This window comes from Scyliorhinus torazame, chromosome 1 (assembly GCF_047496885.1).
Source record: "Scyliorhinus torazame isolate Kashiwa2021f chromosome 1, sScyTor2.1, whole genome shotgun sequence".
Taxonomy (NCBI): Eukaryota; Metazoa; Chordata; class Chondrichthyes; order Carcharhiniformes; family Scyliorhinidae; genus Scyliorhinus; species Scyliorhinus torazame.
In genome coordinates, this window is record NC_092707.1 from 236,436,098 (window position 1) to 236,461,280 (window position 25,183).

Here is a 25,183-nt window from a genome sequence, read left to right on the forward strand (position 1 = left end):
CACACATAGAGGTGAGCCATTTTCAGTTTCAAATGTCGCATCGACCTCCCATAACGTAACCCAACCGAATTAACTCACAAATGAAGTTGAACCATTTATAGTTTTAAATGTCACATCAATAACACAGCCTACCCCAGCCGAATTAACTCACAAATGAAGTTGAACCATTTATATTTTAAATGTCACATCAACAACACAGCCTACCCCAGCCGAATTAACAATATGAAATCCCATCAATTAAAATGCTAATCCCCAGACTGACGTGTGATTTCGTCGAGGCGGTCTTTCTGTGCCAACCGCGAGTGACCAGACAAATCAGACGATAAGAAGAGGGGAACAATCAATGCGCGGTCATTTTCCAGTTCTACATTGAGGGCCCTCGTTCCCCATCCTCCTGTTCATAATCAGTCTAATTCTGATTTCGCAGTTGGACCAGGATCGCCCTGAGAAATCCCGGTTTTCGGCACCAAATGTTGAGTCCCAAATTTCTTTATCCGTCAGTCTGGCCTCAATAAAAGTCGAGATGGATTTGCAAGTATAACAAAAGTTATTTTATTCAGCTTGCAAGCTACCTAGTCCACAGTGATACAGATAACATGTTGCTTTCTGCAGCCCCGGGAACTAAGTGAATGTCCCAGACAAAGAGATCAGTACTGATACATTCAAATGGCATCAAGTTTCACAAACACGACACCCATAGGTCATCCTATGTCCCTCCTGACTTGTTTGATCTATTCTGATTGGCTCACTTCCAATCCCTTTCTCCGGCCCCTATCAATTCAGCATCACTCTCATAGACACACCTCTTCCTGCTTTTTCCCATGCGGTCTAAAATCCTTTGTCTCTACTTGCCAGAATCAAAGTGGCTTATTTCTACATTACATTAACTAATATCTCTAAAGTAACTATTTTATATCACATTCGTCAGTACTTGCAGATGCGGGACTTTCTACGCAGACAGATTCCATCCTTCCCATGCCTGCCACTTAGGGGAATCTAGGACAGGGTAGTGTCCAGTAGATGGGTGGGGGAGGGCAGGGTCTCAGATATATACAAAGAACTTGTGGAGGCAGAGGAGTCGCAGACCAAGGATCTGAAGCTTAAGTGGGAAGAGGAGCTCGGAGGTGAGATAGAAGAGGGCTTATGGGCAGAGGCGTTGAGCAGGGTAAACGCGACGGCAACATGCGCTAGGCTCAGCCTGATTCAATTTAAGGTCGTCCACCGGGCCCACATGACAGTAGCCCGGATGAGTAAATTCTTTGGATTAGAGGACAGGTGCATCAGATGTTTGTGAGGACCAGCGAACCATGTCCACATGTTCTGGGCATGTCCAAAACTCAGGGGGTACTAGCAGGGATTTGCGGACGTTATGTCCCGGGCACTGAAAACAAGGGTGGTGATGAGTCCAGAGGTGGCAATTTTTGGGGTTTCGGAGGACCCGGGAGTCCAGGAGGAGAGAGGGGCTGACGTTTTGGCCTTTGCTTCCCTGGTAGTCCGGCGACTAATTCTGCTGGCATGGAGGGACTCAAAGCTCCCGAAGTCGGAGGCCTGGCTATCGGATATGGTGAGCTTTCTCAGTAGGGAGAAAATTAAGTTCACTCTGAGAGGGTCACTGTCAGGGTTCGCCCGGAGGTGGCAACCATTTATCGACTTCTTCGCGGAAAATTAATCGTCAGCAGGGGGGTAGGGGGGGGTTAGGGCAACGTAGATTAGGGGGGTAGTTAGGTGGGTCCTTGTAGGAGGGGAGCTGATTTTTGCACTATGTTGATTGTTCTTTGCACACTGTTTTGTATTGTTGTTGTTTACTCTGCCAAAATGCCTCAATAAAATTGTTTATCAAAAAAAATACTCATTTGCCCCAACTCTGGAATTGCTGGCAAGCAGGAAAAAACTACAGACACAATTTGAATTACTATCAGCGGGTAAGGTGGTGGGCCAACTGCAGCATACAGTCACCTTTTGGCTCATCAACTGAGGCAGCAGGCAGCTTCTTAGGAGATTGTGCAAATAAGATACTCAAGTGGCAGTCTGGTTTCTGCCTGGCTTGGGGTCAGTGTGGCTTTTGAAGCATTTTACCAGATTCTCTATAGACCAGAGTGTTCGGTGGAGTGTTCGGCCATAATGTATTTTTTGGATGGGTTATCCATCCCAGTAGTGGAGAGGAAGAGGCAGGATGAGCTGGAAACCCTGTGGGCCCAGAGGAAATTAGGAAATGTTTTGGGTCGATGCAGCCGGGTAAAGCTCTTGGCCCTGATTGCTTCCAAATTGAGTTGTATAAGAAGTTTGTGGAACAATTTATTCCTCGAATTTTAGTTGATGTTTAATAACTCCATGCCCTGGGGTTCATTGCCCATTTCACTTGTGCAGGCCTCTACTTCCCTGATCCCTAAGAAGAAAGACCAGACAGACTTCATCAAAGGTTGGCAATTGTTGGCCAGTATACATCAGCTATTAAATGTTGTCCCCTCCCTCTCTTCAGTACCCAAACTGGAGGTGATTATTTACCCAGATAAAAGACGTTTCATAGGGTGGAATGGGGGTTATTTCTTTGAGATTCTTGGGAGGTTTGGATTTGGGCAGAGGTTGATATCCTAGATTAGTTTACTGCATAGGACTCCCACAGATAGTGTTTGCATAAATGCTTTGAACTCTGGCTACTTTCCGCTGAATAGGGGCACGAGGCAGAGATGTCCATTGTCTCACTCGTATTTGCTTTAGCAATAGCAGCCGCATGCCATAACGCTGTTGTCTACCAGCAAATGGAGGGGGAGAAATCGGGGAAGGGCATAGGGTGGCCTTGTATGCACTTACATGATCTGCTTTATATTACAGACCCAGTATCCACTATGGATTAGATAATGGGTGGCACAGTGGTTAGCACTGTTGCTTCATAGCGCCAGGGACCCGGGTTCAATTCCCAGCTTGGGTCACTGTCTGTGCGGAGTCTGCACGCTCTCCCCATGCCTGCATGGGTTTCCTCCGGGTGCTCCAGTTTCCTCCCTCAAGTCCCAAAAGACATGCTTCTTCGGTGAATTGGGCATTCTGAATTCTCCGTCAGTGTACCTGAACAGGCGCTGTAATGTGGTGACGAGGGGATTTTCACAGTAACTTCATTGCAGTGTTAATGCAAGCCTTCTTGGGACACTAACAATGATTATTATTATGACGCTACTTAGGAGTCATGGGAGGGGAAGGATTTAGCGAGGCTTTGGGACTTGTTCGTAGAGGGAAGGTTTGCCAGCTTTAAAGAGCTGTCAGAAAAATTTGTTCTGTCAGAAAACCTTTGTTCCAATCTGTTTAGATATTTTCAGCTTTGTGATTTTTTGCATAAGGCCCTTGGCACCACCCATCTCCCTATTGAGGAGGATTTTGTCTTCGGCTGGGACTGGCTGCAGGAGCGGGGGCAGATCCTATCAGCCGAGTTACCTCCGTTGGATGTGGTAAAAGTGAAATGGGAGGGTGAACTGGGTCATATTCTGGATGATGGGGTATGAAGCGAGGCTCTTCACAGGATCAACTCTACGTCCTCTTGCGCTTGGCTTTGTCTGATCCCGTTCAAAGTCGTGTATAGGGCTGATTTGACTAAGGCGAGGGAGTGTTTTTTTCTTTAGGGTGGACAGGTGTGAGCCTTGTTCTCAGAAGGGCTGACTAACCACACTCATGTTCTGGTCTTGTACCAAATTAGTGAGTTTCTGGTTTGTCTCCTTTGGCATCATGTCAGAGATGCTGGAGCTATTGGTGGCCATTTTCGGGGAGTCGGACTCGCTGGTGCTGCAGATGGGTGAAGGCGGCTATCCTCTCGCCTTTGCCTCATTAAAAGCCCAGAGATGAGTTCTGCTTGGGTGGAGATCTTCTCCGTCCAATGGCTTGGATGGGTGACCCCATGTTGTTCTTATATTTGCAGAGGGCCAAGTACATCATTAGTCGGTTGGTAGCAGGGGTCTACCTAAGATGGCAACCATTCATTTCCTTTTTCAAAGAGTTAGTCACTATCACTTGTTCAGGGGTTTAGTTTAATTTGGGTTCTTGATTATTTGTTCGTTTTTGCATTGTAACTTGAATTAATTTTTATATTATTTTGTTTATAATGAAACATTTTCAATAAAAATATTTAATAAGGCTTTAGTTCTCTCTGTTGCTCGTTCAAACCAGAGCATTCCTTTGGGAGAGGAAGAAGAAAATATATTCTTTGCACATGATGTTGACAAATAACAAATGAAAAATGAGCCAAGCTACTATTGTGGAACAGCATATTGTAGACTGAATTGTGTTAGAGGTGAAGCATCTGATGCACTTTTCAGACAAGATGACAGACTTTGAAATATAGTATTGCAATTTTGGTTTTGTGAGAGCAAAATTTCTTTTTGCTTTTGGAAATAATGTGGTGCGATATTATCCCTTAAATCTCCTCCCCCAGTTATGTTATTTTTGAGCATGCTTTATTGCTTTTCAAAGACTTATTCCTTGAGCAATCTTTGAATCACTTTGTGAGCACTAATATTGTAGTTAAGCAAACTTTGGTACATTTTTTGGCACATTTGATACTTTAAATGGATATGTGAAGGGATCCATATCGTCCCCACAAAATTATTTTCCATGCCTGCATCTTTTCACTGCTCTCATTGGTGTAGACTAGAGAATCTGAAACTAGAATCTGAACAGAAAACAGAATAGTTTTGTGCCACTTGTGATTGTGTGTTACATGTCATAAAAATGAGTAACATATTATTTGACCACAGTCCACAAGAATGACTCCGACTTTCCAGTTGCCTGTCATTATAACTTTCTACCCCACTCCCAGTCTGAACTCTTGGTCCAGGGCATCCTACACTGTTCTGATGAAGCTCAATGTAACCTTGAGGAACAGACCCATGTCTTTCTATTTGGCATTTTACAGCCTTCTAAATTTCACACTGAATTGAAAAAATTCAGATCATAGTCACTGAGCCCAGATTTTTGGATCACAACTGTTTGCATTTACAGAACCTGTAGATCCGTATTTTATTCTTTTTTTTGTCCCATTACTTTTTTTCCCTTCCCCATCACAGACCTTCCCATTTCTTTTTGCTTGTTCCTCCACACTCCTGCTCCCTGCCTTTGTCCATGTTTAATATCTGTTAATTCTCATGTAATATCATCGTCCTGAGATGTTCACTGTTTCTTCCTCCATGGATGCTTTACCTGCTGAGCATTTCTTCTGGTTTTCTTCTTTATTTCAGATTTCCAGCATCTGTGGTATTTTACTTTTGTTTTTAAACTTTTGTGTGTAACTGGATACTCTGACCTTTTCTTCAAAATTGTTGCATTTCTATAGTTGGTAATTGCTGGTAACTATTTTCAAAATGTTGTACTCCAATCTACGAATGAGAAAATATTGCAGAATAAGTAACTGATTTTACAATTTAAAAAAATGAAACACGCGTATTGTGAACATAGCACTTCATTTAAAAAAAAGATACATAAATGTTTTAAATTAAAATTTTACGGTTTGCTTAAAATCTTTACTTGGTTTTGTAGCTTTTTGGTCCAGGAATTCAACCTCACCATTGCGATCTTACTAACATGGATGGCATAGTTACAGTTACTCCTCGCAGCTTTGATGCCGAAACGTATGTTGATGGCCAGCACATTGCTGAAACCATCATGTTGCAAAGTGGCATGAACATTCAATTTGGGTCATCACACATGTTCAAGTTTGTGGATCCTTCTCAGAATCACATGAGCAAGAGACCCATGGATGCAGGACCTATGGTCAAGGGCCAGCGAATTAAATCTGGGTAAGTTTTTGTTTAAAATATTTGATCTGTGCTATGATATTGTTTTTATTTTGGGGTATTTGGGGGGAAAAAAGGTTTTGGTGATGCTGCATTAGTAATTTATATCTAAATGCGATTAAGGAAAGCACAGGATGCCAATAGAACCTTTGAAATATTGGACAACAGTGAGATGGCACTCTTTTGCACCATATAAATGGTATAGAGAAATATTATTTCTGAATATTGAATGTTTTTCTATTATCATAACTGCAACTATTTACAAAAGATTTTTTGCTGACTTTTGTTCCACTTCTCACAGTCTTCAGTTTTCTAAGCTAAAGAAGATGATTTCTTTGGTAGACCCTGTCTTGCTGCAAACGATGTTCAACAGACAGTCTTTTACATCCTCTATTGAAATTGTAATGTTTATCCTACATTTCTGAAGCATGATATGAGCATTTTGGTACAGTTGAGCTTTCCTTAAAATATTTTGGACTTGAAGCAGTTTTGAAGAATCACCTTCAAAATCGACCTAGTGATGAACCTTTCAATGCAAATTGTCATGGCAGCACACTCTCTGAAAGGAATGTCGTCATTCAACAGATCAGAAAATGGGCATTCATGCATTTGAATAAAAACAAAGCAGCAATGAGTGCTAATTTTCTATCTCATTGGATACACAAAATATTATTGAGGAACAGGGGAAAAATAAAATGAAGACTTGCATTTATAATTCACCTTTCACAAGCTTCGGACATCCAGAAGTGCTTTACAGCCAGTGATGTCCTTTTGCACTATAGTCCCTTAAAGTGTGCCAATTTGCACACAGCAACAGTGTGATAATGACCAGATTTTCTGTTTACTTACTGCTGTTTATTGAGGGAAGATTATTGACTAGACACGTGCCTGCTGCTCTTTAGAATAGTGTCATGGAGCATCCTGAACACTGGCATTACTTGAGTCATGCGTGAGAAAGCTCATTTTGTATTGGATACCACAGATGGTATTTAGTCAGATTTTGTTGGCAGTGCATGTGCACCTAATTGGAATTAACCTGTCGTTACTGTGCTTCAACACAGACACCATGTGGCATCCGCTGTTTACTATCCTGTTGCTTTTGGCAGAATTGAAAATTTGATTTTTTTTTTTAAACTTGTGATTCACTTTGAACGCCATATGAGTCAAATCTTTTAGCTTACTCCACATCAGTGTATTATCATTAAAGCAGTTTGATTCGGAAACCCATAGGCAGAAAGGGCTTTATCACAATTTCCCTCCAGCACTGCTGACACTCAGTAGCTGCAGGACCACTAACTAATCAATGTATCCTTCAGCCTAGAATGACCTGAACCCATAATTTTGCAATCATCCACAGACCTGAACCTGATTCAAACATTGTCCTCCCATTTCTCTATTCTACTTCCACCATTTGTGATTCCTCCACTATGAAGACCATAAGTAAAGCATTCCCACCACCATTTGTTTTCGTTCCCTGGAGACTCACCAGCAGTTGTTACTTAATTTGCACTGGGTAGATGAGTGCTGCAGTTTCTCACTAATTTGGTCTAAAGCTTTGATGTGTTTATCAACAGGTGACATCACAAAGGTATTACTTGTGTATTCTCAAAACAGATTTTCAGATCAATTGCTGGAAGAATTTGTGATTTACTTTTAAAATGGAACCAACCACCGACCACCAAACTGGAAAAAATTTAATTTATAGTGGAAATTGGCCAGGAATTTTTTTTTTTAAGGATAGACAAACGACGAATCCCTTTCAACTAGGGCACTTCATTGACATGGGTTCTTTGAAGGAGGTATGTCCCCTCATTACAACTGATGCACAGATGCTATTTATCGCTTCACTGGCTGGACCAGCTATATTGCTCATCCTGAGAATGTGGTGGTGAGCTCCTGCCTTGAACCACTGCTGAACATGTGGTGTAGGTACATCCACAGTGCTGTTCGGGAAGGAGTTCCAGGATTTTGACCCAGTGCCAGTGAAGAAATGGCAATATATTTCCGAGTCACGGGCATGAGTGATTTGATGGGAAACCTGCAGGTGTTGGTGTTCCCATGTATTTGCTGCCCTTGTCCTTCTAGATGGTAGAGGTCATGGGTTTGGAAGGTGCTGCCTAAGGAACCTTGGTGAGTTCCTGTAGTGCATCTTGTAGATAGTGTACACTGCTGCCACTGTTCCACATGGTGGAGGTAGTCCATGTTTGCGGATATGGTGCGAATCAAGTGGGTTGATTTTTCCTTGATGGTGTCAAGCTTTTTGAGTATTTTTGGAGCTGCACTCATCCAGGAAAGTGGAGAATATTCCATCACACTCCAGACTTGTGCTTTGTCGATGGTGGACAGGCTTTGGGGAGTCGGGAGGTGAGTTACTCACTGCAGAATTCCTAGCCTGTGACCTGCTTGTCCAGTTCAATTTCTGGTCGATGGTAAGTCCCAGGACATTGATAGTTGGGGATTCAGCAATTATGATACCGTTCAATGCCATGGAGAGATGGTTAGATTCTCTCTTGTTGGAGCTCGTCATTGCCTGGCACTTGTCCTTACTACTTGTCAGCCCAAGCCTGGATATTTCCCAGGTCTTGCTGCATTTGGACATAGGCTGCTTCAGTATTTGAAGATTTGCTTCAGTGTCTGAGGAAATCCTAGGGTGCTGCCATACATCTTATGTACTGTTATGCATTGTTGTCAAATCTAAACTATAAAGTTGTCAAATCTAAATTATAAAAATGAGATGTTTTTCGAAACTCTATAGAGATTGTTGTGCACAGCTAAAAACAGCTCAGAATTACCTTATTAAAAAAACCTTGTATATAACTTAGAATTTACAGCATAGACACAGTCTAATGATCCAACTTGTCACTGCTAGCATTTATGCTCCTCCTTCATCTAACCCTATCAACATATCCTTCTGTAGCTTCCCCTTATATGCATCTATGCCCTTCACTTCAGCTGTTACTCGTGGTACCAAGTTCGGAATTCTTAAACTCTTTGGATAAATAAGTTCATCCTCAATTCCCTCTTGGATTTATTGGTGACTATCTTATATTTCTTCCCCTGAAAAACAATCTATAACACTTTGCTCCATGCTTGGCACAAAATAATATTCAGTCACTGATTTGGCAAAGTAAGGATTATCCAGGAATTTTAGACTGGCTAGCAGTATGCAGAACTATCTTTCTACTCACTCGAATTTGAGCCCAGTATGTTGCAACACATTACAACTTGCAAAAATCTGTCTGAGTGCCACACTGGCTGAGCTGCTAATCTCAGCTCTGCTATGGGAAGTTGCTAAGTGAAACATGGTAATTTTCTGTTGGCAAATGACCAAGAGTTGTACCATTTCAACATTTCTGCTGTAAGAGTAACATTTCCTTTGACCTATAAGTTTGTGCTTAAACTTGGATTGAGAGGTATGAGTGAGCGAAGATGAATTTCAGAGAGGGGGAAAGAAAAGATTTTTTTCAATCACTTATCAGTTCTTCCTTGTCTTGCTCCCCTTGTGTTTAACCAATGACTGGTTCTTTTTTGATCATTGTTGAAGACAAAGGATAGGAGAACCTTTTCAGTAAAACAATTGGCAAAAAGCTGGTTCTGAGAAAAATTAAACTGCAAAATGAGTTAGAATTGGAAACAAATGGACGCAGTTGGACTCTGCTCCAGCTTTTTAATACTCTTTGAAATGTTAATGTTAGTAAACTAAATGTCATGGAACAAGTCTCTAACAAATGTTATGGGTCCGGACCAGATCCCCAATTTTGGTCAAGATCCCAGGTTAGAACCAAACTATTTGCATTTGGTAAAACTGAGGAAATGATACTGTACCACAAGAGTGATGACACTGACCAGTCAACAGCATTTATATTAAAACAAACTACTTTGAACACAGAATTAAGCACATTAGCAACAAAGAAACAGCTTTAAAGTTAACAGATACAACATCTTACCTTGCTTCCTGAAACCTGCCTCTACATTTCAATTAACCATCCCATATATTAGAAATATCACTTATGTATAAAGTTGCCAACCAGGTTTTACTTATCTTGGTGCAGAGTCCTTGGACAGAGAAACATTTTTTTAAGGACCAAGCTGAAAATCTTCTGCTCAGCTTAGAACCCTGGAAGTAACTCCTTTGGCCAGACAGATCTGGCCCCTCCCATTAGCTATACCAGCTGTGCACCAAGCACACAGCACTCTTTTATCCCTTGTTACAAGATGTGCCTTAATTTGTTCAGCCAGGCTCAAACTGTGACAGCATTACGTTAGCTCTATCTGCACCAAAATGGCTTTTAATATCTAATATTGTTGCTGATTTTCTCCTTGGTTCAATTGCTCTGTTTTATTACCTTTGCTCTCGAGTCGCCAGGTATCTTTATGATACTGCCACGAGGTTCAAATCTGAGTAATGATCAATAACCCAATACACCGATTAGTAAGATTCAAATCAAAGCACATTTATTATGCACAATAATCGCTACTCGTGCACAAATTCTACGTCTAAGCTACTTCTACAACTAACAGGCCTATACTTAACTTCGGACTGGCCCACCAGGTCAGGGGAACAAATGGCCTTTCGTTCGGGTTCTGAATCTGCGGGATTCAAAGTTGGTACGGATTGGTAGCTAGGAGCGCCTATCTCGTAGGGAGCGTTGAATTAAGACTTACTTCTGTTGGGAGCCACTGCACCGGTCACGGTCAATGTTGGTTCGTGTTGCTGGGTGACCCGGGCAGGACGCAGAGGTGAAGAGAGCTGAAGAGAGAGCGATTTGAACTTTGGGCTTAACTCTTATAGTCCCCTGGGGCTTCCCGCCTTTCGGGGCGGACCCTGTACCTGGTCCCAAGTGATTGGACTTTGTCCCAATCGCTTGTTTCGATTTTCTCCAATACTGGAGCAGTTCCCTGATCGATGGGCGGTCTTAAGGTGCTCGTTCACCTCCTTTGTGTTGGCTCCTGCTGGCGTCGAGGAGTCTGGCTTTGCTTTGTGTGTCCAAAATGTTACTTATTGTTCCCGGGGATTGCTCATCAGTATGCAGATGGCTGCTACATTGTTATGCTGATGGTCGCTGGTATTGATGTTGTCTGGCCTTTAGAGGTAAATACACAGCAAACCTGCAGCTGCTGGTTTCTGTCCATGTTGGCTGACTTTCCCATCAGCCTTTGCCGTTCGCCATTTTTAATCGGGAGTTGGCCAATTTAGGTGGCTACACTCCCTCCTTGTGATCCTAACGCGAAGCGTGAAGGATCACATAACTACGTTGCTTTCCATTCCCTGACCTGGGGAGCACTTCTTTCATGGCCTCTACACTGACCATAACTATGCAAAAATAAAATTTTAACTGACAATTCTAAGGGGCGCTATGTCAAACAGGGACATGCATTACAAAACAAAAAATGTGAACCTCTAACTATTCTTAATACACTCCACTCACTTAAACATCTCATCACTCTAACTTCCTCAACCATACAAACAAAATCATAGCAGTCTATGCATTTTTCCTGGCTTGGCAGTCAAGCTCAGGATCGTACAATTGCCCATGAACATTTCGTTACATTTCTTTATTTACAATAAAACCGCAAATGAATGCTCTTTATTATAGATTGCGGGGGTCGGGGGTCTGGTCGTATCCGAAGATAGGGGATCTGATCCTGTATACCGGGGTGCGAGCGCGATAGGCTCTCCTTCTCCATTTTCTTAGACGCATAGTCTGCACGATGCAGCAGAGTATCGCCAATACCAACAAGGATTCTATTACGTAGGACAGGGAGTACCAGGTTATAAACCTGGCACACCAAGATGGTGCGGTGTCGCTGGTGACTGGGCTCTGGGTACTGTGGGGAAGTGAATCATTAACGGCTGGGGGGCTTGAGGTCATGGGGTTCGCGTTCACGCGCAACCAAATGTCCATTATTACGATGAACCATCCGAAGGAAGTCCTCATGGCTGTTCGTCTTTCACTTCTCTTTTCTCCGGTTCTGGAGTTCTGTGGAAACAAGCATAGTGTCTATAACTATCTTGGGTTAACATCTCGTACGATAGTCTGTCTGTCCTTTAGTGCCAATTACTCCCTTTATAATTGGTCACTTTGACTCCCTCTTTTTTTTTTCAAAAACCAAATTTTAGGACAAGACACACTTTCAAATAATGAACCAGTGCGAGCCATCTCGCAGACTGTGCGATCTGCCATCCAAATGTTTCAGGATGCAAATAGCATGTGGTTGGCAACCTAAGGGTTACCTGAAACAAACCAAAACGTTTTGAACTAAAATTTCCAAAATGAGGTGCGAATGGGCCGCGGCGGGTAAGAGTTAGATGGATTCCCTGGGTAGGACGGCTACCAACGCCGTGTCTCCCCTACCCGAGCGTAGTTGACCAGAGGGGGTTCCCAGGCAGGGCGGGTCCTAAGCCGTTTCTCCACTGCCTGAGCAACCGACAAGAACGGGCAAGAAATGTAGTCATCGTGGGGAGCTGCTGTAGTGGTTCTACCTTCGAACCCGAAGGGTAGTAATGAACGGGAATCTGGTATCTGTCGACAGACTAATTCCGCTGAACTGGCGTCTGGGACCTTAACAGGTCTCTGTGGGCGAGTCCTCCGAGGTTTCTGCTGGAAGGGCGTGGGGCTGTGGAAATTTTTTTTCCCGGTCTGACATACAACATTTAACAAACACTACGTACAATATGCTGCAGGTTCCATCAGAAAGGACACCGTTTTCTCCCAAGCGGTTCCTTTTAAAACATCATCTGGACACCTCAGTTATTGGTTGCGAACAGGGTCGCAAAGGGGTTCTCGTTTTGGGAGTCAGACTCAAGGTCGTCATCTTCTCCCAGATGCCAAACTCTTGAATGTATTAAGGTTGATAGGGCTGCATGGTGTGGTTTGGGGTCGCTCTCGTCTTTTTGGACGAGTCTGTATGAGTTGTCTCTGTGCCAATACGTGGTGTCTAGTTGTGTGGGGACGGAATCGGGTCGTCATGGTAGGTCGGTGGTGGGGATTGTTTAGGAAAGTGATCATGAAGGGATCACTCGAATCGACTGTGGGTGGTATGCTATGTGGAATTGTTGGGTGATGCCAAATATCGTGAGGACGTTCTGCATGACACGTCCCGTAAAATGGGAACCTTGGTCGGATTCAATGCTGCGGGGGAGTCCCCATCTTGTAAAGATGTGGTGGGTCAAAATCTTGGCTGCGGTATTTGCAGTGTTTGTTCTGGCTGGGAATGCTTCCACCCATTTTGTAAACGTGTCTATCACCACGAGTACATATTTATAACCATTCCTGCAAGGGGGCAATGGTCCTATAAATGAGTAACCCAAGATAGTCTGATTCGCTGGGTGTGGGTCCTGTTGCATGGGGATAGTAGGGAGGCATGCTGTGGCTATCGTCCGAGTCACAGTCGCTGTCTCTGCTGCTGCAGTCGGTGGGCGTTCCGGGCTGGAGTCGAGGTCGAGTCCGTGGCTGGGCTGGACGTGTTGGGGGATGGTAGGGTTACGTTGGCTGTGGGCGGGGTGTGGTGTGCTGCGTCGAGCATGACTTGGTGTGAGTGGTTAGATTGTGTTCCATATGCCTTCAGCTGGTTCATATGGAACCACGCGGTCTTTCCGTTGGGATACTTTATCTTGCATCCAGAAGGGATTACTTTGTCCGCAATGGAGTACGGACCCGAGTACTTTTGTGACAGGAATGTGCTGGGGTTGTAGACGGAGAGCATGACTTGCTGAGCTACGCTGTACTCAGTCGCATGCACTGTCTTGTCGAAACAAGCATTGCTTTGTTTCTTCCTTGTGCCCAATTTCACTGCGGCTGCTAGCTGAGCCGTTTTAACATTATTCACTCATTGCTCTACTGCTTTCTCGTGTGTGAGGGCCGTCACTTCGGAAATGGTCAAGTCTAAACCTAATAAAAATTCTGTGCCTTTCATGGGGCGTCCGGTCATGAGGGTGTGTGGGGTGTAACCTGTGGAAGGTGAAAGTGTATTACACAAAAACATCAGCGCAAAAGGGAGGACTGAGTCCCAAGTGGTGTTGTTTTACTGGACCATTTTTCTGAGGGTGGATTTTAGGGTCCGATTCATGCGCTCCATGATACCACTCGACTGTGGGTGGTATGCTATGTGGAATTGTTGGGTGATGCCAAATATCGTGAGGACGTTCTGCATGACACGTCCCGTAAAATGGGAACCCTGGTCGGATTCAATGCTGCGGGGGAGTCCCCATCTTGTAAAGATGTGGTGGGTCAAAATCTTGGCTGCAGTATTTGCAGTGTTTGTTCTGGCTGGGAATGCTTCCACCCATTTTGTAAACGTGTCTATCACCATGAGTACATATTTATAACCATTCCTGCAAGGGGGCAATGGTCCTATAAAATCAATCTGGAGGTTAGTCCAGGGTCCATTAACGGGTCGGGTGTGGCTAAGCTCAGCCTTTTTGGCATATCTGTCCGGATTATTCTGGGCGCAGATAAGACAATTCTCGATGTAGTGATTTACATCCTCCTTTCAATTCGGCCACCAACAAAGCTGCTTGAGGTGGGCTGTAGTGGGATCGATTCCCTGATGTCCGTGACCGTCATGGAACAAACAAATCAGTTGGTTCCTGTCCTGTTCAGGAACCACATAAAGGGTGTCTTTTAACACTACACCGTCATGTGTGGTCAGTGCATTTTTAAATCTCTCTTAGGGTGCTGGATAGTTTCCTTTTACAATCTCCCTGAGATTGCTGCCCTGCTTCTGGGCCTCCACTAGATCCTCGATCTTTGTCTGCGAGACCTGAACTGCATTCACTGGCGCGCTTTCGGGGGGTGTCCAAAAATATCCGTGTCTGGAACCTGCTTTAGCCAGTGCGTCGGCTTTCACATTTCCAGGGGGGGAGGAACGATGGTGACTTCGAACTTTGACTATCCCAAAAGTCCTGTTCTGTGCTCTCTCCAAAATGTGACGGAGCAATGGGGCTGAGGGGAGGGGTTTTCCGTCTTGCTTTCCACAGGGGCAGGAATTCCGTGAGGCTGTTGCAGACATAGAGGCTGTCTGAGTATATGTCTGCTGGGCTGGGGAAGGAATCGGAGTGTTCCACTATATCTGCGATGGCCGCAGGCTCTGCTGCCTGTGCGCCTAAGTGGCCTGGAAGTTTTAATGATATTTCCTCTAGGGCGTGTCCCTGCGCGTCCTTGACATAAATACCGCAACCTGTTATGCGCTTCCCATCCAAGACTGTGGAAGATCCATCTACATAGATCTTTATGGGCTCACACGTGTCTGTGTGCTGGGGGCTCTGGGTTGAACTACCTATCTTTCTGGGGGGTGTTTTCGCGATAAAGGGGCCTGTGTTATGGTGTGGAGAGAGAATTTCACATTCATGGGGGGTTCCGGGGTACTGTAAGTTGTCGGCTAAAAAGGTGTGCGTCTTTGTCCGTTTAACAGTGATGTCCCATCCCTGCAAGAGAAGGGTCCATCTATCTGCTCTAATCTGGCTTACTGTACCGTCCTTGAGTCGTCCGTCCAATAAAAGTTGGGTTGGTGGTGTGTTCAGTGAGAATTGTGATGGGGTTCAGTCCGGTAATATACGAAAAATACTGAACTGCCCAAAATACTGCGAGCAGGTGCCTCTCACAGGCTGAAAATCCCTGCTCCACAGCATCTAAAATTCTGGAGGCATACGCTACGGGCCTTAACTGTTCGTGCCGTTCCTGGAGGAGCACGGCCGAAAGGGTGCGGTCTGTGGTTGCTACTTCTATAGCGTATGGGGAAAGTGGGTCTGGAACTTGTAGTGTGGGGACTGCTATGAATGATTGCTTCAACGCATCCACAGCATCCGTATGCTGCGGAAGCCATTCCCAGGGGGCTCCTTTCTTTAGGAGGTCTGAGAGGGGTGCTGCCTTGCTTGCGAAACCGTTAATGTGGTTTCGGCAGTAGCCAACCAGTCCTAAAAACGACCGGAGGGCTGAAACGTTCTGGGGAAGGGACAATTTAGCAATCGAGTCAATCCTTTTATGCTCGATCTCGCGTTTACCGTGTGTGATAATTGTTCCGAAATATATCACCTTGTCTTCCAAAATCTAGGCCTTTTTGGGGTTCACTTTACAACCAATTGAGTGTCAAAGTTCCAGGAGTTCGGACAGAAGCTTAATGTGCTCTTCCTTGGTGTCTGTCTGCAGTAGTAGGTCGTCTACGTACTGGACCAGACATTCGGGGCGAGAGAATTTGGCTAAACCATTTGCCAGCTTGTCGGTGGAAAATGGAGGGGGAGTTGTGGAATCCTTGTGGAAGGCATGTCCATGTGTACTGCTGATTTTTAAAAGTGAAGGCAAATTTGTACTGCCACGCCTTTGCCAATGGAATGGACCAGAATCCATTACTGACATCCAAAACCGTAAAGAATCGGGAATTGAGTCCCTGCTTGAGCATGGTCTCGGGACTTGTGGCTACGGTGGGGGCTGCTGCGCGATTTTGTTGAGTTCCCGGTAATCGATGGTCAGTCGCCATGATCCATCGGGCTTTCTCACTGGCCAAATCGGGGCATTATTAGTGGAGGCTACTGATCTAAGTACGCCCTGCTCTAATAAGCTTTCTATTACCTTTGAGATTTCTCCCTCTGCCTCTTGGGGAAATCCATATTGTTTTGGGGGTCTAGGGTCAGGTCCTGTTATTGGTACGGAGCCAGTCATCCATCCACAGTCGTGCTTGTGGGTCGCGAATGCTGCCCTGTTCTTTTGCAGAACTGCCCTAACCTGCTTGTCCGTGCTAAGCGTGGCCGGGTTGAACCAAAATTCGCCTACTGCGCTAATTTTGTTCGCGTATTCACCTATGTTGAGCGTTGCGGGGGCTCCTGCAGACTTTGCCATTTTTCCAGACACACTGGTTGACTGGATCAAATGATAAGTTGTGGGAATTCATAAAATCGATTCCCAGAATGTGTTCTGCTGTGTGGGGCAGGTCAACTAAAACTACGGGGTGCTTGGTGGTGATGTTGCTGATTTGAATGGGTACAGGGGCTGTGTTGTGTCCCTGCTGTGAGTGGCCTGTAAAGCCGCTGAGGGTGATGGTGGCTGTAGTGGGCCATGTGTCTTTTTGAAACATGGTGGAGGAATTTATTGTGGTGCAGGACCCTCCTGTGTCCCAGAGAAATTTGATTGGCTGTCCCCGAATTTTCGCTGCAACTACCGGTCGTCTGGACCTATCCCAAAGAGTGTCGCAGACACAACTGGGGGAGCCCGAACACCGTCAGTCCGTTGCGGTCAGGTCCGTCTGATCTGGACGGGCGCTAACGCTATGAATGGGCTTTGTCTTCTTACTCCGAGTGCACGTCTGCTGGGCTCTTTGTGGCTTTCTAGGGGCATTGCACTCTCTTGCGAAGTGTCCCAACTGTCCACAGTTGTAACACTCCTGTGACTTGGGTGGGGGGCTGTTCTTTCCTTCATTCACCCATGCGGGATTCTGGTGTGTGGTAACTGCCTGTATATCTGCAGCGGCCTGCTTTTCCTCTGGATTCTTGACTGCAGGTTTGCTTTGTATAGATTGCTCCCAAGCGCGGGACAATCTTTTCACTACCCAATTCTCGTTATGGGCCTCCTGAGGGATCATAATTGCCGCACGGTTCCTGTCCTGTTTCTGTGGCATGGGAGAGTGCGGGTCCATTTGGCCATGTTGTCTGGGGACAAATGGGCACGGTCTAAGTCTCCAAAGACTGCTGCAAAGTGGATCCACAGGCATCCAGCAAACGTTGTGGGGTGCTCGGCTTTCTTTTGCCATCTACGGGGTCACCCCGGTTATACCCGATCGCATCCAGGATCGCGGTATGCATTTCTGCAAGGGTGCCTCCTCCTATGTTCTGTGGGTCGGGAAGGGCTGCTGTTACTGAAGGATCTAAACTTAAAACGGTGAGCTTTACATGCTCTCGCTCATCCAGGCCGTACATGGTCGCCTGATGCTTAACTGTGGCAAAGAAATGGTGGTGGTCTGAGATGGGGAGAAACGGTGTGATCTTATCGCACGCGTCCCGTAATTGGGTCACTGTTAAGGGGGTGTAGTATAGAAATTCCGCATCGTCCGATGTGGCTGTGCAGTGGGTGGTGACTGGGTTCATTGGATCCTGAACTATCTGCTCTGTGGGGGGTTGGGGCGCTTTTCTCTTTTGTGGCTTTCCCTGCTCACATGTTCCCTGAACATATCTCTGCGCTGTCTCGCTTAATTCTTCCCAATCAGGGCCGTCTTCCTGATCTAATTTCGCTCCAAAGGTTTCCTGGAAGCCTTTCTGAACTGAAAGCAGTGATTGCAGCTCTGCAATCCGGCACTTTGCGTGATCTAGCGTGCTTTGTCTTTGTTCTGTGGTGGCAGCATGGAGTGCTCTTAAGGCTGCATTTAGGTCGCTGCACTGTCTCATAAGAGTACGCCAGACAAGACTGGTGAGCCCTTATGGCATCCTCCACCTCTCCATCTTTTGCTGCCAATTTCCTCCTCAATTCTAAATTCTCTCGCTCTACCTCGCTTACATCGACCTTACTCATTCGATGTATGCCCTCTACTTCTTTCCGGAGCGTCCTAACGACCTCCTCTGTGCCTCGCAATTGTGCCAAGCAGGACACGATTGCCACCGGCTTGCAAGCTTTCCCGAAGCTCTTTTTTTGGATCTCGCTCAGGGTCTCACACCAAGTATGTCCTATACTCCCGAGGCCTGATTCCTCGTTGTCACAGAATTCATTCCAAAGGGGCCATCCTTTCCTTTTGAGATATTTCCTGATCTCTTCCTCCCAAATGGGACATTGTCCCACTCTACTGCTGCTGGTCGCTGCGACCGCAAATTCCTCTCGGTTCATGAGGCGTTGCATTGCCTGCATTGCCATCTTTCCTATCCAAATTTGGGACAGGGGTATTAAGGCGGTGCTGTAAATACGGGTACGACTTTCGCTACTTTCCGATATACAAACTCCCGACAGTTTTGTCGCAACAAAAAATCTATCAGTTTTACCTTATCGCCCTGTTAGTTACACATGCATACACATACTTCTTAATTACGAGTATTGATCAGAACTGCTTGAATGCTTGTGGTTTTCTGTTCCCAATTGGATCTCTAATTCAAATTCTTGGGTTCGCCCGGAGTGGTTTTGCCACTTCTAGATCGGGTCCCGGCGGAGTCGCCAAATAATGTTGCTGATTTTCTCCTTGGTTCAATTGCTCTGTTTTATTACCTTTGCTCTCGAGTCGCCAGGTATCTTTATGATACCGCCACGAGGTTCAAGTCCGAGTGATGATCAATAACCCAATACACCGATTAGTAAGATTCAAATCAAAGCACATTTATTATACACAATAATTGCTACTCGTGCACAAATTCTACGTCTAAGCTACTTCTATAACTAACAGGCCTATACTTAACTTCGGACTGGCACACCAGGTCAGGGGAACAAATGGCCTTTCGTTCGGGTTCTGAGTCTGCGGGATTCGAAGTTGGTACGGATTGGTAGCTAGGAGCGCCTATCTCGTAGGGAGCGTTGAATTAAGACTTACTTCTGTCGGGAGTCGCTGCACCGGTCACGGTCAATGTTGGTTCGTGTTGCTGGGTGACCTGGGCAGGACGCAGAGGTGAAGAGAGCTGAAGAGAGAGCGATTTGAACTTGGGCCTTAACTCTTATAGTCCCCAGGGGCTTCCCGCCTTTCGGGGTGGACCCTGTACCTGGTTCCAAGTGATTGGACTTTGTCCCAATCGCTTGGTTCGATTTTCTCCAATACTGGAGCGGTTCCCTGATCGATGGGCGGTCTTAAGGTGCTCGTTCACCTCCTTTGTGTTGGCTCCTGCTGGCGCCGAGGAGTCTGGCTTTGCTTTGTGTGTCCAAAATGTTACTTATCGGGAGTTGGCCAATTTGGGTGGCTACAATATCTATTAGCAAAATTCTTCCCTCTGCAAAATCACTGATTACCTCATTTTTAATCATAGCTTAGCAGACATACAGTCTAAGCATTCTGACCTGGGTTTTAAAAATATTATTGCACAAATACAAACTATAGAGTACGACAATTTATTGTATTCATCTCAACAGCCTCAAGAAACTGGCAACATTTTGTAAAAACCTAATTAGTTCTGCCCTTCATTCTATCCCAATCTTGCAGTTGTGATTACTCTGGAATAAATTTTAAAGTAGTGTATTTGGGGGAAAATGTTGAATGTGTTAAATTTGAAAGGTGTTTATTTATTTTTTTTAAAAGTCAATTATTGTGATTTACAGGCAAGGATCCCGAAGTGTCCAAGAAACAACATTTGACCTAGATGGAGACATCCACAGTGGTGTACCATTAACTTTAAGCAAGGTACATTTTCTCTTTTTACTTTGTAGTGTTGTTTGAAATTGAGTACATTTGAATTGTACTGTTGTGAAAGTGAATACTGAACAAAATACTTAAAATCAGTTCAAGAAAATGTTCTGTCAGTGATAACCCCCTTTATGATCCAAGTTGGGCTCTTAAATTCGCTTTAACCGTAGGATAATGGTGATGGATTTTTAGCTGAAGATGTTTTTGGATTGGGAAGTCTACATTGATTCTCTCTGACAAGCACAACTCCCAGGACTTCTTCAGTGTCACCAAACGACTACATGGACCCAACACCCTGCGTTTCAAGCCGGTGCAGAATAAGGATGGAACTCTGTTGAGAGATGGAGAAAACATCGGCCTTTGATGGAGAGAACACTTCAAAGAACCGCTATACCATGATACAATCATAAATGAGAATGTGTTTGAGGAAATCCCAACTCCCCATCGAAAATTATCTTGGATTCCCACCAAGCGTGGTAGAAGCTGAAGCCATCATTGAACAAGTGAAGAATGGAAAAACTGCAGGAGTGGACAGATTCCAGCGGTTATTTTCAAGCTCTGAGTAGAAGTGATCACCCGTCATCTCCACCAGCTGTTCCTGAAAATCTGGGACAGAGAAGCAATTCCTGCCAACCTCGGATGCCTTTATCGCCAGCATCTTCAAGGAAGGAGACAAAGCGGACTGTGGAACTACGAAAAGATCTCCCTGCTCTCCATCACCAGGAGGATCATTGCTCGAATCCTCGCTAGCCGTCTTCTCCCAGCCTCTGAAGAAATCCTTCCAGAAAGCCAGTGTAGCTTATGGCCAAACAGTGGAACAGCAGACATGATACTCATTGCTCAACACCTTCAAGAGAATGCCAGGAGCAACATCAACCACTCCAACATGGCTTCATCCATCTAACCAAGGCTTTTGACGCCATCAATCGGGAAGTGCTAACGATGTCCCTGTCAAAGTCTGGCTGCCAAGAAATTAATCGGTATCCTCCGACTTCTCCACGACAAGATGTTGGTGACAGTCCTCACCGAAAATAAGAAAGAAATCTTTGAGGTCAAAACTGGAGTCAAGGAGGGATATATTATTGCCCCCACCCTTTCCTCCCTCTTCATCGCCACAATCCTTCATCTTGTCAAGAATAAGCTTCCAAGTCGAGTGGACGTTATCTACAGGATGAAGGGGAAACTTTTCAAACTCAACTGGTTGAAATTCAAGAAGAAAACAATGCTGACAGCACTCGTGGAACATCTGTATGCAGATGACATCACCATATCGCCTCTCAGAAGAAAATCTCCCAAGCCATGCTTGACTCCTTCGCAGAAGCATACCGAATCAGTCTCTGCCTCAACATCGAAGACTCCAAGCCCTTTACCAACCCACTCCAGGCAAGATCTGGTGTCTCCTTCCATCAAGATCAATGGAGAAAACTTGTCAAAGGTGGAATATTTCCCCTACCTGGGGAGCCACCTCTCATCTAAGGTGGAAATCTAAGGGAATCCAACATCCTACCCAATCTGCAAGCACCTCCTTCAGATGCCTGGGGGCAAGAGTTTCTGACTGCAACATTCATACTGACAACAAGATCCTAGTGAATAAGATAGTCATCCTCCCAACTCTTCTATAGGGATCAGAAACATGAATTACGTACAGATGCCACCTTAAAGAGGTACCATCAATGCTGTCTGAGATGGATTCTCTACATCAGCTGGGAAGGCGGGCATACTAACATCAGCACCCTTGAAGGAGCCAAGAGCATCAGCGTAGCGGCCATGATCATCCGAAAACAAATTCTGCTGGGCTAGCCATGTGCTTAGGATGTTGAGGCTCAAATGTCAAACAAATCTTATTTGCCCAGCACAAGAAAGGCTCCTGAACAAGACGCGGCCAAAGGAAGCGCTTTAAAGGCGCCCTTAAAGCGTGCCTCAAGAATGCAGCATCGACATCAACGCCTGGGAGACCCTTGCTCAAAAGAGACCGGCTTGGAGGAACCTTCTGACTGAAGGGACACAATTCTTTGAATACACCTATTGGGAAGTGGCAGCCTGGAAAAGGAGCCTGAAAAAGGAATACCAGCGATCTGGAGTCCAAGGACCGATCCTACCTCCCGGATACACCTGCCACGTTTACGGTCAAAGATGCGGCTCTAGGATCAGGCTCTTCAGCCGTGCAAGGACCCACAGAAACCATGACTAGTGTCTTGATAGGGAGATATTAGGAACTTGGGCCCAAGGTGTAGCAGGGGTTTGGTTAGCACTGTTGCTTCATAGTGCCAGGGACCCAGGTTCGATTCCCGCTTGGGTCACTGTACGGAGTCTGCACGTTCTCCCAGTGTCTACATGGGTTTCCTCCGAGTGCTCCGGTTTCCTCCCACAAGTCCCGAAAGACGTGCTGTTAGGTGAATTGGACATTCTGAATTCTCCTTCTGTGTACCCGAACAAGCGGCGAAATGTGGCGACTAGGGGATTTTCACAGTAACTTCATTGCAGTGTTAATGTAGAACTCTGGGGATGGGGAATCTGTGGAAGAGGTGGTCTTCTGGACCGAATGTGGTCTATTTGGGCCGGTTCTTCGAAAGATAATGCCACTGGGCACCTCCAGCAAACACCAGGTCTCCGGGTGCAAACTGCCGGATCGGCCGTTGTCGAGAAGGACCATGCTCCTGTCGTTCCTGATTTCAGCGTATCTTTGCGCCAATGTCCACGAAAATCATGCTGAGGCAGGTACGAAGTCTGTGGCCCATTAGTAGGAGTTCCGCGGGAGCTACCCCAGTCACAGCATGCGGAGTGGTCCCACCAGTATTTTTTTTGTCTGTAAAATGTTCAGCCTTCTAAATAGATTTGCAAGTCCTGACAACTTTTATTTTAGTTCGGTACAAACCCAGATGGTTACAAGCTTGTAGATAGAAACTCGAGGGCAGGTTAAAGGAGTTCACCTTTCCCAGTGGCTGCTCCTTTTGGGGAAATGCAGAGATTTTTGCTGAGCCTTTCTAAGATTTCAAGTGAGCAATATCAACAACATTTCTGTTTTAACAGACATTGCTTTAGAATTAAAATGTTATACTTGTCAAATTAGTCAAATTTCTTAATATGTGCCAGATAGTTTTCAGTAGACCTCCGTTACAGGGGATGTGATGTCGGTGACCTTGGAGCACTTTGGTTTGTGAAGTAAAGGGTTGGTGCCAACCTTGGCGTGAAGCCCAAGACCAACTAACTCTGAGTGAAGGCCGAACCCAGTTGATACCGAAACCTGCCATATCTAATGCGCACGTGACAGCTGCTTCAGCTTTTAATTCAACAAATTATACTTTTAAATTTGTTTTCTTCAGATTTCCTCTTTTACAAAGTTTTGATTGTCCCAAAGACGGCTAGAAGCACCATGAAGCATTGATTTCTTTTGTTAGACCTAAATAGGCTTTTTTCTGCTGAGTGGTATGGGGACAATCTGGAAGAACATTTGTGATACTTTAACCAAGTAGCAATGAAATTATCTCTTCACTATTTATACTGCAAGAATTGTAAGCCTGGTTTATATTAAAATGCCCTATAATTTAACCATTGAAGGCCTATCGTAACATTTTGGTGAACCTGTGTTGCGCTCCTGCCAAGCTAATTTTTCTAAGATATAGTGTCCATAACTGTACATTGTACTCCATGTGGTATAACCAGATTTTGTACAGTTGTAGTAAAACTTCCACTTTATTTTCTAGCCATCTAATTACAAAGGTTAATATTCCCTGAGTCTATTGAGGTGGAACATGCTTTCCAGAAGCCCTATACGCTATATCCATAGTAGTCTATAATTAAGTTACTTTCTCAAAACATTCAATTACGTTCATTAGGTATGACTTATCTGTTGATGCTCTGAGTAAATTTCTCTTGTGTGCTCAGCCGCTCTGTCCTTGATTATAACCTCCCCCATAACAGATGTTAGACCTACAAATCCATAGTGTAAAAGCAAATTACTGTGGATGCTGTAAAACAGAAAATGCTGGACAATCTCTGCAGGTCTGACAGCATCTGTGGAGAGAAAACAAAGCTCATGTTTCAAGTATGGGTGACTCTTTGTCCATAGTGTCCTAATTTCTCTCTGTCTGCTTTCTCAAATTGCAAATGCAATATTTTCCAGTTTAAAGAGAGAATTCCTGAATCAGGGAGCTTGACTGAAACATCTGCAATTTCCTCACCTAGTTCCTTTAAAATATGGGTGGAAACCAGTGCACCCTGGGGATTTGGCAGCCTTCAGTGCCATTATTTTTCCTAATACTAATTTTCCAATAAAATAGTGTGTTTCTATATCTTGTATGTCCAAAAGATAATGCCCTCACTCAGTACTGCACTGATCTGCCAGCCTAAATTATGTACTCTGAAGCTTGAACCCACAGCCTTCAGAGGTGTGGGTGTGAGAGCAACTAAAGTTTTGAGGTAAAAATGTTAAGCGCCACAAAATTGGACCCTAGCATTAGAGGACAGAGTTACATGTGGCTTAAGATAGATTTGGGTTCTTTAGCTTGGATAGGAAGTGACTTTTTTGGAAGCAAGATACTGTGGCTTAAATCCGACTATAAAACCCGGTGTTGTCAGAGAGCCAGACATTTTTAGAATATGCCAGGTATCAAATTTTAATTGAGTAAAAGAAAAGAAAACTTACACCTGGACAATTCAGCATGGCGCTAAATTGATGTGTGGTGCCAGACCAGTTATCCCCTTTGCTGCTTGCCTGGTCTATTTCTGAAACCCTTGACCCCACTCAACCTGGCTTGACCTGAACCATCCAATCTGAAATGTGGCATGGCCTCAGCCCCAAGGTTGCCGGTTTTGAGACCCAGTTTCTTCAAATGAAACTTAACAGTAGGACGGGGAGGACATAGGTTAAAATGTTTAGGATAGTTGTTAGAAAGCTCTAATTGATGTGGTGACACACAAATGAAATGGGGTTCTGGCTACTGAAATGGGGAGGAAGCCAAAAATCATTGAAGAACAAATTTGATCCTTTGATTTGGAGTGGCTTGTGGGGGTTGGAGAGCAAGAAGCTGAAAACCAAAATATTTCCATCATGTGTAGTTAAGGTGACCTTTCTTACTTGAGTTGCTTTCTGATCTTGAGAAGTAGTTGTC

At 44.9% G+C, this 25,183-nt stretch overlaps 1 protein-coding gene across 12 annotated transcripts in view; it reads left to right on the forward strand.

Annotated features, from left to right (window-relative positions):
• afdna (afadin, adherens junction formation factor a) overlaps positions 1–25,183 on the forward strand; it is a 323,280-nt gene that overhangs the window by 154,351 nt on the left and 143,746 nt on the right. For all 12 annotated transcript variants that reach the window (XM_072503518.1, XM_072503546.1, XM_072503555.1 and 9 more), the window contains 2 exons: positions 5,518–5,777; positions 19,988–20,069. In XM_072503518.1, coding sequence (XP_072359619.1) covers positions 5,518–5,777; positions 19,988–20,069 — 342 coding nt within the window. The remainder of the gene's footprint in view (positions 1–5,517; positions 5,778–19,987; positions 20,070–25,183) is intronic.